Genomic DNA, 15,145 nt, shown 5'->3' with positions numbered 1-15,145 from the left:
ATATTTGAACCCATACTTACTCTAACCCACGGATTTTAGAACCCTCATATAGATTTAACCCGCGGATATACGGGTGCAAATGTATGGGTTCAAATGTACGGTTAATTTTGTGAAGTAGTAACACACTTCAATGTAGTTTCACCTTCATATGCGTTTCACTAAGCACCGTCAGCAACGTTTACCAACCACTAAACGCAGTTCACAAAATAAATAAAGAAGTTACAAGCTAGCGTATGTATGATCGTGACGTAATGGAGTTATCTTTCTGCCAAGCTGTTACTTTCCCACTGTATGGACACGTGTTTCGAGAGGTTTTCACTACATCACTGCCAACACATTTATGAAAATCAGTATAATTGTAAGTGAGGCCTGTACGTCGTAAGAAGTACAAGTAGGCTAGTTCTTCAGGGCGATTTATAATGCTATAATTGTATCTGAGCGAATACTTGCACATTCTTTCATGTGCGCTGGTTACGATGAATTATTATATATAAACACACAATATTTCATAAAAAAAAACGTCGAGTTATATTTTCGGCTTCAATCCATTAAAATAAAGCAAAATATTGCGGTAACTGCGCGTGTGGGTAGTATAATCGTGTATGCGATCTTCTATAGGAAAATAACTGTTAAGTATATTCTAACTTTTGTTGGGCGAAATGTTGAGAAGAGTTTGTTTTGTCATTTTTGTCCTGATTGTGTTAACTTCACACTTTGGCGAATGCGAAGAAAATGTAGAATCCGATACTTTCTATGAAGTTGACATCAATGATGTAGATGACCAATGGCCGATCCGGTTTGGAGTTAAATTTTGGGACTGGGGGCCAAAACGGTTAGTTAACTTCTGAATTAAATGTATTTGTCATATATTTGTAAATATTTGGTGTTTCAAAGTATTATTCAATTTTAAAGTTGGTTAACAATTTTTCAAACTTAAATTATCAGATACAAGAAAATTATCAAAAGCCTGGGTCCAGTTTTCAACACCGGCCATTGGCCAACGTTATGGGAAGTTTCGTCGTCGGCCCCGGCTCCTTGGGAAGCAGACGACGAACGTATGGACATGTGGGTGAAATCCATCTACAGAAATTTGCAAGATAAAAAAACTACGATGAGGGTAAATGAATATTAAATTAAAAGCAGGCTCTTTCTGTTTTTCTTTGGAAATGGAAGCTGACATTGCTTTGGCGATTCTTTCTGTTACAAATTGAATTGCGCTTGTTGTGAGGGTTTCATCGATAAATATCACATGCGGTTTGGTAGTATTGGTGATAAATAGAAATGTTGGAATCAATACTGAATTAGAAATACAAAGTTCTGCCGGGGTGTGCAGACGTCATGGTCTTTTTTTTCTTGTAAATCCTTTCTATTCAAACGTAGGAAACCAGTGAAATCCATAGAAATGCATCAATACAAGTCATCGGAAAATTTCTTGGCGTGCCTGAAGCATACTCCCTGGCTTACCAACAAAAGGAATACAGAGCAAAGAAAAAAGCCGAAGAGGTGAGTATATCAACAATTACGCAGTAAGTTATAACTTCTATACAAATACGAGTAAAATTAGCTAATCAATATTTCTTTGTTTCAGGAAGGGAAGGAATACGATGAAAGTGTTTATTACTACAATACTTTGGATTGGGACAGAAGAGATGATCTTGCCAAGTTTTTTGCGTCTTCTGTTAACATTTCCACATCATTTGGTACGACCAATCTATATAGCTTCTGCAAATGAAATGTAATGATCTAAAATTAATATCATCGGGAAAAGGCTACGTATGTATTGACTAATTAATAACTACAGACTGCCCAAATTTGATTCTCCGTGCCAAAATTCTCGATTACGATTTACCATGCAACCACCTCACGCTATGTAAGATGTAGCTGACTGGCAACCGGTAAGTGCGAGCATCAATTCAAACCAAAAAGGGAAGTTGCCGAACACGCTGCATTCAGAATATATAGCCAACAGCCTCATTGTTAGTTCTTGCCGCAGTCGGTGATTTTAAAATCATTTCTAAACAATGGTAATCAGCATTTCAAGATCGTGTTATTTTAAGGTACAAGCTTGCCATATATAGAAATGATCGATCGCCCTGCTATTGCCAGTAAAGAGGAATTGTATGTAGCACCGGAGCAATACACTTATTTAGTAAAGAAAACTCGAGAAGAATTAGATGCACGCGGGCTAACTGAAGATAAAGTCAAAATAATGTGTCCAGGAGTGGACTACCCAGGACAGCTTCGTCCATATTTGAAAAAGTTGGGTATGCTATTTTTATTTATGTACCACTCACTACAACAAAGTAACCCTACAATCTCTATTGAAATTTCAACTCTCATACGTTGAAACACTTGTAGATGCATACGACCAATATCACTGGAGTTGATACCGTACCTCCAGCATAGAAGCGAAATGAAATTATATGTTGGCCAATCAGTCACATATATATACATATTCTTATGAAACATTGAATAATAATTTTGTCTATATATATATCTAACAAACAGCCGAAGACAAGGAGGCATACGACAAGTTACATGCAATTACAACCCACATCCCTGACAACGGTGGATCTTTGCTTGACGTTCAACATATGGCGGAAAAATTGAGAGATGATATACAAGTATTAAACATTCGTGATATTTCAGACAACATCCAAGTTCTGATGCAAGATTAGTATAATTTTTGCGCCACCTAGATTCCGGATAAACAGAAGTTCGGAATCGAGTTTTTTTCCATTGTAACTAATTCGTGAATTGACTCGAATAAGAATAAGAATATTAATCTGTATATAACAAGAGAGCAACGCTCATATATACTCCCACGAAGGTCCAATGGGTAGTACCGAGTCTAAGCAATGCGTCTTACACTAAAATTTGTTTAAGAACTTTCAATCAAAATAGCCATTAGGTATCCCAATTTACATAGGTTTTGTGTAAAATATTGAGCCCCATAAGACCCAAGGAAACTTGCAAAATAAATGTAATAACCTTCCAGCAGCCACAACCATCTCCAAGTACTGAAAACGACAACAACAACAATTTAGCCAAACGACTCTTAAGACCTTATCTCAAATACTAATTGCAATCCATCCTTATTTTCCATTTTTTCAGAACATTTTACCAGCAGACTGGGAACCTAAACGTGTAGTAGTTACTGAATTTTTCTACAACGGTACAAATGATATCGAAGTAGATGGAATGCGATTTAATGGAAATATTTATAAATGTTATGACGATAAATATCAAAGAACTGGTCACATGATTTTAAAAGATTGCCTGGCTCAGACTCCATGGTATGGTAGGTATATGCGATATCTTAGCCCACTGGAAATTTTAGCGGTGTCGAAATGACGGCACAATTGGGTTTTACGAAGTGGTCTAATAACCTAACCTAATTTAAATGTCGATTGTCGATTGTAACTGTCAATTACTTAACTAATAGTCATACTCCTAATCAGTCATAAAAAGTCTAATAATTTTAGGTAATATTTTATTTGGGCAGGGGAAATGGTTTGATATTTTTAGTTGCATTAATTTAATGCAATTGTCATTTGAATATCGTTTTGTGTGTTTTGTGATAACAATAGATTGAAAAAGTTCGGAAATTTGTTTTCTGGTTCATTGCAAAACGCAAGTTCAACCTCAATATTCGATTGTTTTACATGAAGTCATCAACTTTGAGTTGCATGTTTCAAAATATTGTATCATTTGTCAAAATCTAAAACATAATATTGCCCAAATGAGTTACCAGTCAAGTGCTTAGTTTCCGGATAAGCAAGAATATTTCAGAATATATATATATATTAAGTTTCACATAACCATTCAAGTATGGGTGAAACATCTTTGCCCAATTCTAGACAATGAATAAAACTTGACATGTAGTATCAATATTGATGATTCACAAATGTAACATTGAACTAATTAACACATATGTACCCGTGTAAAAATATACAATAACATTATTTCTATAAATTCCCCCACGCCTTCAACTTTTTGATTGAATGTTAATGTCACGTTCGTTATTTACATGATTTTACTGTGGTGGTACATGAATGAGCTAGAGAGAATCTGTAGAAGTCATAGGTCGAACCGAGTAGATAATTGAGATACTTGGCAATCAACTCTGTTTACTTTTAAGATATCCAGTTACAGCGATGTAATTTCTCAGCTTCGATGTTGCAACTTATATGCAAGCAATTGAAAACTAAATACTGTAATCAATTCAAAATTTGGTGTCAATTTTGTTCAACACAATAATTTCTGCTTTGTTTTAGATTTAAATATATTTCAATTATTTTAATCAATTCAAAATCTAGTGTCAATTTTGTTCAACACAATAATTTCTGGTTTGTTTTAGATTTAAATATATTTCTATTTTTTTCGTAGCCGTGCGTATGTTGGCTGGTCTGACAATTCAGTTATCCCATGGACTTCCTTGGGTTGTTTACAATCAGGGTGCTGATCAATGGTGGGAACGAACTTGCGACGGATTGATAGATCGTGATGAAAGACCGAAGCAAATTTTAGCTGCGTTTGAATCATTACTTCCATACCTGACTAATGGTGAAGCATTCTATCTTACAATTAATCTTTCTATAAAATTATATGTAAAAAAATATTATAGCACAATAACCACCAGTTATTCAAATATTGAGGTCCCATTCACTCTTTTAGTCATCTCTGCGTGAACATTGAAATTTCACAGCCACAAACTACATACTGTTTTAACTTATTATGTAGTACACTTCTAGTTTAATGTCGATGTTGCATAATTAAATATTTCTATTTATTGCTATTCTATGCACTTTATGGTTTTTATCATTATTTCAGAAACCCCCTATCATTATTGTAATGGTCTCTCACTACTTGACTTATAAATCATCCTTCCATCTTTGCATTTTGTAGAAAATAATCACTTGATCAAATTTTCAGAAACCTATCCAATTCGAAAACAATGGAAAAATACGGATGACTGCTATATCTCCGCTTTCAAAAGCGTCAAATCCAAGCTTCGAGTAGTTGTGGCTGTCACAAACTTCTCCCCAAAAGTTTGCGAAAGAAGCTTTAGCCTGCGGGGGATTGACTTATGGGATATACAAAAATGTAAGGTCAATGATGAGGGGAAGGAATCTCCAACTCGGTAGCTGGTACTCTCGGTTGTCCATAATATATTATAAATAGGACTGATCTACAGGTTGATGCAGATGATTAATTTAACAGGAGAAGCAATTTCAAAATCCGCGACTCACATGCATTCACAATGCTTGGGTAGATTGTCAATTTGTAATGACAGCAGTATATAATTGACATCATCATATGCGTACGTTGCTTTTCGATTTCCATATACAAAAAGTAAACAATGAAAAATATCAATAAAATTCATATAATCATCTCACAAACTTAGACGTAGGGAACTAATGAAATAATTCTTTTATTTTCATATTACAGCAAGAATCGTTACTTACAATAACGGAACGGTATCAATTACTGCTAATAAACCATACAGAGCTTTGTTAACTGAAAAATTACTCAATTACGACGTGTATGACGTGGAAGACGGGGTCAAAACAGGACCAGAAATTGAATTTGACTTGACAGTTGGACCTTATGCTTCGGCAACTGCTATCATAGACGCTAAAGCACCAAAGAGAAAGAAAAGTACAATCTTTAATACAAAATAGTGTTTATTGATGCGTGTACTTCACATTTGGTTCAAAAAACTTTAGATATTTGCGATTATTGTTTTTTATACTATTTACTTATATTTTGTCTACAGAAACTAATAATAAGGAAAAGTCGGACCATACAGAACTGTAACGCACACGGAAAAGATGCATTAAACATTGAACTATGCTATATAATTTGCCGAATCTGGTTCGGATTTGAGAAATTTGTCATCTTGTCTGGTTTTCTAAATTAGTATTAATTAGTATTTATTCAGAAAAAAATATCAGATTTCAGAACCTCTGTTATAAGTATTTACATTTTTTCTCATTACAAAATAATTAAATTTTGAACCTTACTACAAATACTTTTTTCTTAAAATTGAAAGTTATCCGAACTATTTTTATTTTTTCGTCAATAAAGCATACTTGATATTGAGTATTAGTATAGATATATTGAATATATGAAACTTCGAAAAATTGAAATAGCTATTTTTAGTAACACTTTCTTTAATGCCAGGTATTGCTGCATTACTTTTCTTTATTTAGTAATAGTTATTTAGAACACAATGATCAAAATCATATTGAACTCATTCAGAAGTGTCAAACCGCTGAGTGCATAAGGTCGCTTAGGTGGTATTTTCATTGTGAACGCCTAATTGATCTTTCCGGTTTTTGACGATACGATTGCGGAACATTGAAATGAGCACTTAAAAAAATATTGTGCTGATTGTATTGATATTATATCAAAACGGAAATTATATAGAAGTGGCACCATATATGGTATTTTTCATTTGATCAAGATTAAATTGGCGAGAATAGTACAAATTTACAAAAAATGCAAATACAAATGATGAAAGCACGTGATGGGCCACGACAGACTACCCAAAATATGACAGTGGAAAGTGGCACCGCACTATAGTAGATGTTCGATTATACAATTTAACGACTCGTTTAGAATTATAAATTGTATGTGTGGTTGCTACTAAAAAAATAATACAATCTCGATCATTATACATTTCATTAATTTTACGCCAAAAATAAATAGTTACATAAAGGCAAATATGCCAATGACAACGACAGATGACATTTAAAATATCATTTAATCCAGATGTTTGGGGCTTATGATTTATCTGGTGATATTTCGTTTTGTTATTAATCCCAAAAATATTCGCATTTCGGAAATTCAACACAATAAACATCTCATTTATTTGGAATGAGATCGAGGTCCATGGCAAACTCACAGGCTCAGTAAAGAGTCTGATATAAAGCTAGTACATCAAAATACAAAACATATTAATCGCATTATAATTGATAAATAACATCCGATTCTGAAATCCACAGCAACTTGTTTTCACAAAAATGTAAACTGTTCTATTATACAGAGCTGTTAATCTAACACTCTGAAATATTGAACAACGCAAGTGCACCATCAAAATTACATTGCCTTCCTGTAAGAGTCCACAACACTGGCGTAAACAAATCAGTAGTTACTCAGTATATAATTACTTGCAAATAATAATGATCAGACAATTTGTTGATTCGCCAATATTGTAGCTAATTGCTTCCCAAACAGTGGGTCTCGGAGCTATTCAAGATGGGTCATGAAGTATTTCAGAATTTTACATTCAAGTTCTCCATTAGATCGAGAAACTGTGGCATTATCATTACGTAACAATTATGAAACATGTAACAATCAGAATTATGCTTTGTGTCTCGCTAATAATTTCAGTACTGTAGGTAGGGTCTATACCTGGTAGGCTATTAGGCAGATTAGTAATTTGTTGAATTCGTGTAGACAATAGTTGATAATCTTATGTCCGATGAGTTGCATTTCAAGTACTGACTAAACAGGGTTAATATACTTTATTTTAACGTCCTAACTTCGTTTGGTTCTTGTAAGGCTGTAAGCCACAAAATGTGGTTTCATTAGGGCAAGAAATGACTTTGAGCCAAAAGCACAATGTGTTTTCCGCATTATTAATATATTTCATTGGGATCAATTGTTTCTTTTTTTTTATATATCATTATCTCATAGTGGGTCGCGAACTGAAAAAGGTTGGGAAACAGTGGGTTAGTTGATAAACAAAATTAGCAGTGTTATTTCTCTTTTTGAGCAAGATTAAATATGATAACGTGAAATATGATCGAAGAGTTGCAAGTAACTACAAGTATTCGTAGGAGATGAATATACGTTCATTTTTGCGATATATAATATAAGTCAGTTGTTAGTTATTGGTTGACATAGGAGAAGCAATAGCTTGCTTATCTCAAACATCCAACATTTTTGAACATCTCATTGCAATTATATATTGATAAAATGAGTCATTTTAGCGCGGAATAAATGCGGCGTTTATACATCATGTTGCCTCTATATGCCTTCATATTTCAAGCGTCTACAAAACGAATCTTTCATTGATAAAATATATATATCTAATAGAAGCTTGAGAGATGTCTAACGCAGTTTGAACGATTTATTTCATTCTCAAGGAAAGCCTGATTAAATCGAAGGGGTATACTGGATCGAATGCTGTGAGCTGGTGGAAATAAGTTCCTATAACTGCCTAGAACAGGGTCCCGACCAATGTTTAAAATCTGGTTTTGCATGGCATTGCCATTCAATTTAAATGGGTTCAAATTAGTATTGTTTACGTCTTGTTGTAAATAAGGTAAATATTGTTTAGGTAGCTCCATCCCCGTTTGAAGATCACACGATAACGAATCCGGGCTTTTACTCCGTATCTTTTTCAACGACTCCTCGAACCCCAATCTTATTTCTTCAATAGAAGGTTTTGGAATTTTTGAATAATTCCAAGGACAGAATAAAGTATCGCGGTAGTTGTTTACTGGCGATGAATTCACTGATTTGGATGGAACAGTTTTAGAAACTGATATTTCGTCTTCTGCAACTGAAGAATGTGAAACCAACAACGGGCCTCTAGTGCTTGGGGAAAATGATTCTTTGCTATAAGATACCTTATTAGCGGTTCCTTTTCCAGTGTGGTTCTCATTTTGTTTGATACATTCGGGTACGGAAAGAAAATGTTCGATTGCTTTGACCAAGTCTCCTTCACATCCTTGTAACACGAGTTCCAAAACCGTTTCAGATTCCATCTTGAAAAGACGTTTTAATATTTGTATAGGTGAAAGTTTACCAGGCCTAAACGAGTAAGCAATTGAATTGGTCACATCAAGTTTGTTGTCACATTTCTTGTCACATGCTATTTCGGATCGCTTTCGTTTGCGTGGATTATCCGCAACACTCATAGTCGTATGTGGTTTGTCACATTCTCTAGGTGAATTTCTTTTTGTAGTAATCTCCCACTTTTCTTCTTCACTACTGTCGCCTTAATTAATGGGGATAGTATACAATAATTTATCTAACATAATTTATGCATATATCAAGTTTGATGCATAATTAAACATTGATTTTACGACTTTAAGCGGCCATATAATGGCCAAATACAACATTCTTATGATATTTATAAATGTTAAATGTATACTATAATAATTTATTTGGGATAACAACGTAAAATTTGGCACAATTTCAAATCTGTTACATTCATGATAAACAGTTCATAACCCAGAATTGCGCATCTTGAAAATATGAAAAACTAGAACAATATGAAATGAATTTAATACACACATAACAATCTTCACTATTTTTTGTACAAAAGACAAACATCATTTCAACATTATGAATATTAAGAGTAGTTATTCTTCCTAAAGAAATACAAGTATTTAGTATCTTCAAAATTGAAAATTATTCGCAAAATGCGAACAAACATTTGTCTAAATACATTTGAAGTTTTTTGTTAGGAATCGTTAGATTAACAAATTTTTTCACCTGATCCCATTATATCTTTCTTCTCAGACATAATAATTGGCCCTGGCGGCAAAAACCCAAGTTTTTCATCGGCAGGAGATGATGTTGAAAGTCGAAGTCCCAAAGCTATCGCATCTTCAGCCGCCTGTTGTCGTTTAAGGGCCACCTGGAACGTAGAGTGTAAGAATAAAATCAGACGACTTTGCATACGCCACAATTGGTTGAGGCGGAGTTTCTGGTGGCGTTTTTGAGTTTTAAGTAAGCACATATATATGTTTAAACGAGCTTCTAAGTAGGCTAATAAACTTTTGATTTCGAATTCAGTAACAACAAAGATCTTTAGGTAAATAGAACACAATTCTGCGACACATTGTATAGAGAAAATGTTGTAAAATCCAAGCATTTGAAGCTTAACTGTTTCATTTATCAGCAAAATTAATCATCTGCATTGAAATCGAGTTAACATCAGGGGTGGGATTCAGCCGGTTCGCACCAGTTCTATAGAACCGTCTCGCGCAATTTTATGAGACGGTTAGCATTATTGGTTACTGTCAATGTTCTGTTTGTAACAGAACCGGCTGAAAATATGACTTTTGTGAAAGAACCGGCTGACAAAAAATTTGAATCCCACCACTGATGGTTAACATGTCAACTATTTTTAATACAGTACTTTACCTGTGCCGCCATAACTCTTTGTCTTTCTACAATGAGTCCACATTTAGCACAAGAGCATTCTTTGTATGGACAATGTCTCTTATGACCCTTAAGCCATGCGATTACACCATGGTTTCTGCACCTCGCACATTTTGGTTTTCTTGCCCCCTTCTCAGTCACTGGATACGGTACAACATCATTCATAATGGTTTCATTTGACTAATACTTATGATGAATATGCGGACACTTTATATTTTAAACACCATTATTTTCTCGCATGCCAACGAATCATTACATCTCAAGCATTCATTTGAATACTTAAAAATGGTTTGAGGGCAACTTTTATATTCCAGAATTTTATTACACACGCACAGAATAAATAAAGATGTATTCAAATTTAAAAGAAAAAATGCCAGAGCAGTCAAGAAAATGGCGTAGCCTACTTCTGAAGCTCTCCAGTTCTGCCATATTGATATTTTGGATACTCAATTTAGAAAATTTTGTAAAGCAAAACGGAGCGTTCGTAGCGGAATTGAATTGCGAAAAACTGAAATAAGTTGACTTAAAACGAATTGTTGGAATTTTAATTATTACTTTAGTACAAAATTGACCCATTGGTCTTTATCCAGTCGGTAGGTAATGTCACTTTGTCCGGTTACGAATGAGATTGAAACAAGGATCTGACTTGCGCTAACATTATCAATAGATCTCATTCCAAAAATTCAGCTGTACTTTACGCTGATATTGAATAAGCTATAGTGCAAAATAAGGTGAACTTTCGCATCCAAGTATACCAATCAATCCAATATTATTTGGCACAACTTCTCAAAAATATCAAATTTTCCGAATATAAAGATTTAGATTTTGAAACTACAATTAGGTCTGTTCTAAGGCCAACAATCACTTCAATATTATGACGCTATTGTTAAATGTTAATATTCGCTACATTGCACATTATGTACAAATTTCCAATAAATTCATGCAAGCAGTAAATGTGGCAATGATTAAAAATTAATACTTTATACGGATTCTGATGAAAACATATGAAAACTGGATTGTTTTGCGTGGATATTTATCATTACTTTATTTATTAAAAGTCTGGATGAATAAAACAATGTTATTTAACAGAAGAACAAACAGATCACTTTAGTTCCGTTTTGTCTTTCATTTCATATTTTGTATTTGGTGAATTAAACAACATTCAAACTAATCATGCAAAGAATTGAGTGAGCTCCCCTGAGTAAAGTATCCGTTACATTTTTGCTGAAACGTCAAAACATAGCGTCATATTGCTTATTGTTTGTAACCGTTACGTCTAATAGTTCACAACAGTCGAGGTATTTTGTCTAAAATGAATAGCAGAACGAGACTCATATTGCAATTCGTTTTCAGATTAAACAGGATTTTTACACTACCAACGTATCATAAAAAATCTTTACTTGTTACTCGTATTTACTTTTTGTAAGTGATTCAAAATTAATCGTCGAGCTTTCCCATTGTTTTCGTGTTTAGATATATTAGATAAATCAAAAATATGAAACACACAAATAAAGTTGTCCTCATCTAACATCTGGCATCATAAGACGAAAGTAAGTGAGGCATAATTTTCAAGAACACTTGATCGGCAGCTACCCTTCCTGTGTATGCTACTTAACTCTGTATCACGGATATATGTACTTATACCTGGAATCTCTTATATTTGTAATTAATGAGATTAATGAAGTATTTTGAAGTTTCCAGTTTGTGGTTTTGATATATTATCCAGTTATTTTAAAATGTATTATGTTTAGTTAAATTTATCGGTTGAAATCTTCAAAATTCGTCATTGAACTGCAAAATTCTGGAGCGTATAAGGGTCGTTAGGGTCGAAGTTGTTTGTTCCATCCGCCTGTATGAAAAATGTCACACATTTCTCGACATATTTCGCTATATTTTTAAACTCACCTACACGCTTTGCACTTAGTCGTATTTGTAAACGGAAAACATTCGTGGTGTATACTATGTGGCAAAACCACACTTGGCGTTGTATATTGTAATTTTTATAATGACGTGAAAATATACGATTTTATTATTATTTCTGCTTGTTGCATTCGTACCAGTTGCAAATATTGAGATATTGATGAGTATGCTGAAAATATTAATTTTATTTCTACCAGTAGCAAATAATTGTAAATTGTTGTGTATATGTAAAGAACTGATAGTTACTGAAAGACATATAATACTGGTGACTTTGCCAGTGTTTCCAATGCAAAATACAGTGCAAAATGCAGGATTGATTAATATTATGACCATGATTTTGAATTGGGCAAATTCTATTTTGGGGCGGTACATTTACAAAACCTGGTGATCGTTAATAAAATTCGAAAGCATTCAATCAATTTTTTTTATATTTACTCTTCTGTATCGGTTGTTTAAACTGGATTTTCTTACCTTGTACTAATTGGATTTTGTTTGCATTGCGGTTTTGAACGAGTCACCGATATTTTTTACTTTTTTCATGAATTACTCTCTATCAACGAGGGCTGATACAAAGGCTCCCTTTGCGTCCGTATCTGCTCCCATTGATGTAAGTGAATGCTATGTTTGTTCTTCAATATCAGAATTGGCGCACTTGGAGCGTCGGGGATACGGAAAATTTATTTTTTAATTTCTATTTCGACTAGAGCATGCTGATATACACTAAAGAAAAATATAATATGGACATTTCCTCAGTTTTCAATATTTAATGAATGCAAACCTTTATAGATACAACTTAATATTATTATACTTTGCAACAAGTGAACAAAGATGAGTTGAAATTGATTTCAAATATTGAGCTTTGAGGATACCAGTAAAAAAAAACTATTATGCTGACTTCATATGTCAGAAATAAGTCTTATTTTTGAGAAACAATTAATAACATTGAAGATCTGGACATGCGTTGCTTTATTCGCAGTATATGTGCGACATGTATCCCGATATTACTGATTTCAGTCCTTACTTGAATTTCCTGCATGGACATAAAAAAGAAATACGTAGGACAATCTTCTTATGCTGATGCTAGAAAATGAATTACGATTACTCTAACACCAACATTCAAATTCGTTCTATACGTTTGTTTACATCACACTCGACCTATTTTAGATTGGGAACACAGCGTTCGGAATTTATAGTTAAACTTGAGCGCCGCAATCTCGAAATAGATAGCTTCCTGAAATTTGACTTTGAATGATTTTCGCTTAAACGATATATAAATTAACTTCCATCATTTTAGAATTGTAGTTAACTGTTGTTTAATTTGTAAATTAAATTTGTTTCGAGCAAGTGAAATTCAACACCAATCATTACCAATTACAACATATCTTTATTTTTTATATTTGGAGAAGCCTTAGCTTTTCACTCAAAGCTAAAAAAATAGCTAAAAATTGATCAAATCACGCAGTAAAGAACTTTTCTAAGGCTAATATTTTGTTTCAGTAGACAGCCACCGACCATCGCCTGATGGTTCATAATATATATATTTAGGCAAAAAATACAAATCAACTTTCTCATTCATTATCTCTTATTAGCACAATAATTTCGACCTCAAAATTGAAAGTTCACATGCTTCTGTAGTTAATGTGTTTTCATAGAAAGATAAGAAACGATAGATACAGATTAATTCTGTTTGACCTCTTGACCTCCATAAACAGAAATCAATCATTTTTAATTTGCCATTAGAAAGCAGTTACACAGTTTGAATATAACACTCACGGGCTCGGAATAACATGCAATTCTTCAGGAGAAAGAAATAAATGGCGTATAAAAATTATATAAAATGGTGACTGACTGCATCTGAGCACAGATTTTAATCACAATTCGTTCGATATCACTCAAATATCCTATCAGAAAAAGCTTGTAAAGAGTATAATGCTCTATTGATGGAATTAAAATTGGATCAACTCCTTGCTTGGACCCATACAAATCTACACAGCTGGAAAAGAGCTATAGTTAGAAGAATTCTTTGGTAACAGAAGTTAGACATAACGAAGTGAGAAATTCAGAGAAATTTCGTAAACGATAAGAGTATATAAATTATTATTTTCAGGCGTTAGTGATTGGAATATTTAATTATGATTTTATTTCTTTCAAATGAGAAAAACTTACCGAGATAAATGCAAAACATGACAGTTACAGGTTGAACTGTTTATTAACCGTACACTCTAGATTAAACAACAAAATATTATGGTGATCTTCTTTGAGTATAATACTGATTTCATAATTGACATACGTCAAAAAGGCCTTGCACAAGTTGCTTTTAATAAATATCTATTATATTCGCTTATTTCTTCAGTATGATAATATGAACCATATCGTATCGTATACAAATATTCGGTATTGAGAGATGCGAAATTTTCGCTCAATTACTGCAGTTTTATTTATTATTAAAATATATAGTTCATATTCATATGCTATCGACTTGCCGTCACGTTTAAATCTTTAAATCTTTGCTAACTATTTATTCCTTCTCAACACGTGCAGCTCCACAATTAGGGTTTTGTTTTTTATCATTTCTAAAAAAAAACATCGTGTTTTAAAACAAGGGCTTGTTTTAAATCAATATTTTTCTGTATTTTTTGTATTTTTTATTGAAATACCCCTCGCATCGCTGCGAAATTACGCCAAAACGTTGCGTTCTGGCAGCTGCATACGCTGCCGAAATTATAATTTCAAAAATGTAAGTAAAATTTTTTGTTTTCACTTTTATTTCTATTGCGTACATTTATCGCCACGGTGGTATCTACACGAAAGTCAAAAGATTTCAACCGGAATGTATGTTTATCCGAGATACCAGAGAGACGTTTTGAGTGAGAAAAATCATGAAACTTAGCTCACGAGCCTACAACAAAATTAATTGGATCAAGGGCAGCCTTCCGCAAAACGAGTGTCTTACGATAATGAAGAATAAGCTTACATCGGTAGCAATCTACTGATTTAAAAGATGAAAAGCGCTAGCCTAAGCTAATTGTAACAGTCCCTA

The 15,145-nt window shown here is 33.4% G+C and overlaps 2 protein-coding genes across 2 annotated transcripts; one reads left to right on the top strand and one right to left on the bottom strand.

Annotated features, from left to right (window-relative positions):
• Positions 1-659: 659 nt before the first annotated feature.
• LOC120346606 (uncharacterized) lies at positions 660-5,824 on the top strand. The gene is made up of 10 exons (XM_078115174.1): positions 660-832; positions 946-1,117; positions 1,381-1,503; positions 1,589-1,700; positions 2,058-2,264; positions 2,509-2,624; positions 3,115-3,301; positions 4,390-4,566; positions 4,936-5,106; positions 5,437-5,824. Exons 1-10 carry the CDS (start codon positions 660-662, stop codon positions 5,682-5,684), a joined length of 1,686 nt encoding a protein of 561 aa, XP_077971300.1. The 3' UTR covers positions 5,685-5,824.
• A 306-nt stretch (positions 5,825-6,130) lies between these two features.
• On the bottom strand, positions 6,131-10,844 carry LOC120346605 (doublesex and mab-3 related transcription factor 3, truncated-like). Its single transcript, XM_039416367.2, has 3 exons — positions 10,168-10,844; positions 9,514-9,658; positions 6,131-9,013 (listed from the first exon to the last, which is right to left on the bottom strand). Exons 1-3 carry the CDS (start codon positions 10,348-10,350, stop codon positions 8,100-8,102), a joined length of 1,242 nt encoding a protein of 413 aa, XP_039272301.1. The 5' UTR covers positions 10,351-10,844; the 3' UTR covers positions 6,131-8,099.
• Between the last annotated feature and the right edge of the window lie 4,301 nt (positions 10,845-15,145).

This window comes from Styela clava, chromosome 8 (assembly GCF_964204865.1).
Source record: "Styela clava chromosome 8, kaStyClav1.hap1.2, whole genome shotgun sequence".
In the NCBI taxonomy this organism is placed as follows: Eukaryota; Metazoa; Chordata; class Ascidiacea; order Stolidobranchia; family Styelidae; genus Styela; species Styela clava.
Note: the sequence above shows the minus strand (reverse complement) of the source record. Positions and strands in the feature narration are given on the sequence as shown.

Excerpts from the sequence above, each read along its gene's own strand:
- LOC120346606 (XM_078115174.1), top strand. The coding sequence starts at position 660 with ATGTTGAGAAGAGTTTGTTTTGTCATTTTTGTCCTGATTGTGTTAACT. Across the intron at positions 2,265-2,508 it reads TCCATATTTGAAAAAGTTGG|CCGAAGACAAGGAGGCATAC; the intron begins GTATGCTATTTT and ends TCTAACAAACAG. Across the intron at positions 2,625-3,114 it reads AATTGAGAGATGATATACAA|AACATTTTACCAGCAGACTG; the intron begins GTATTAAACATT and ends CCATTTTTTCAG.
- LOC120346605 (XM_039416367.2), bottom strand. The coding sequence starts at position 10,350 with ATGAATGATGTTGTACCGTATCCAGTGACTGAGAAGGGGGCAAGAAAA. Across the intron at positions 9,659-10,167 it reads AAAGAGTTATGGCGGCACAG|GTGGCCCTTAAACGACAACA; the intron begins GTAAAGTACTGT and ends TCTACGTTCCAG. Across the intron at positions 9,014-9,513 it reads GAAAGATATAATGGGATCAG|GCGACAGTAGTGAAGAAGAA; the intron begins GTGAAAAAATTT and ends CCATTAATTAAG.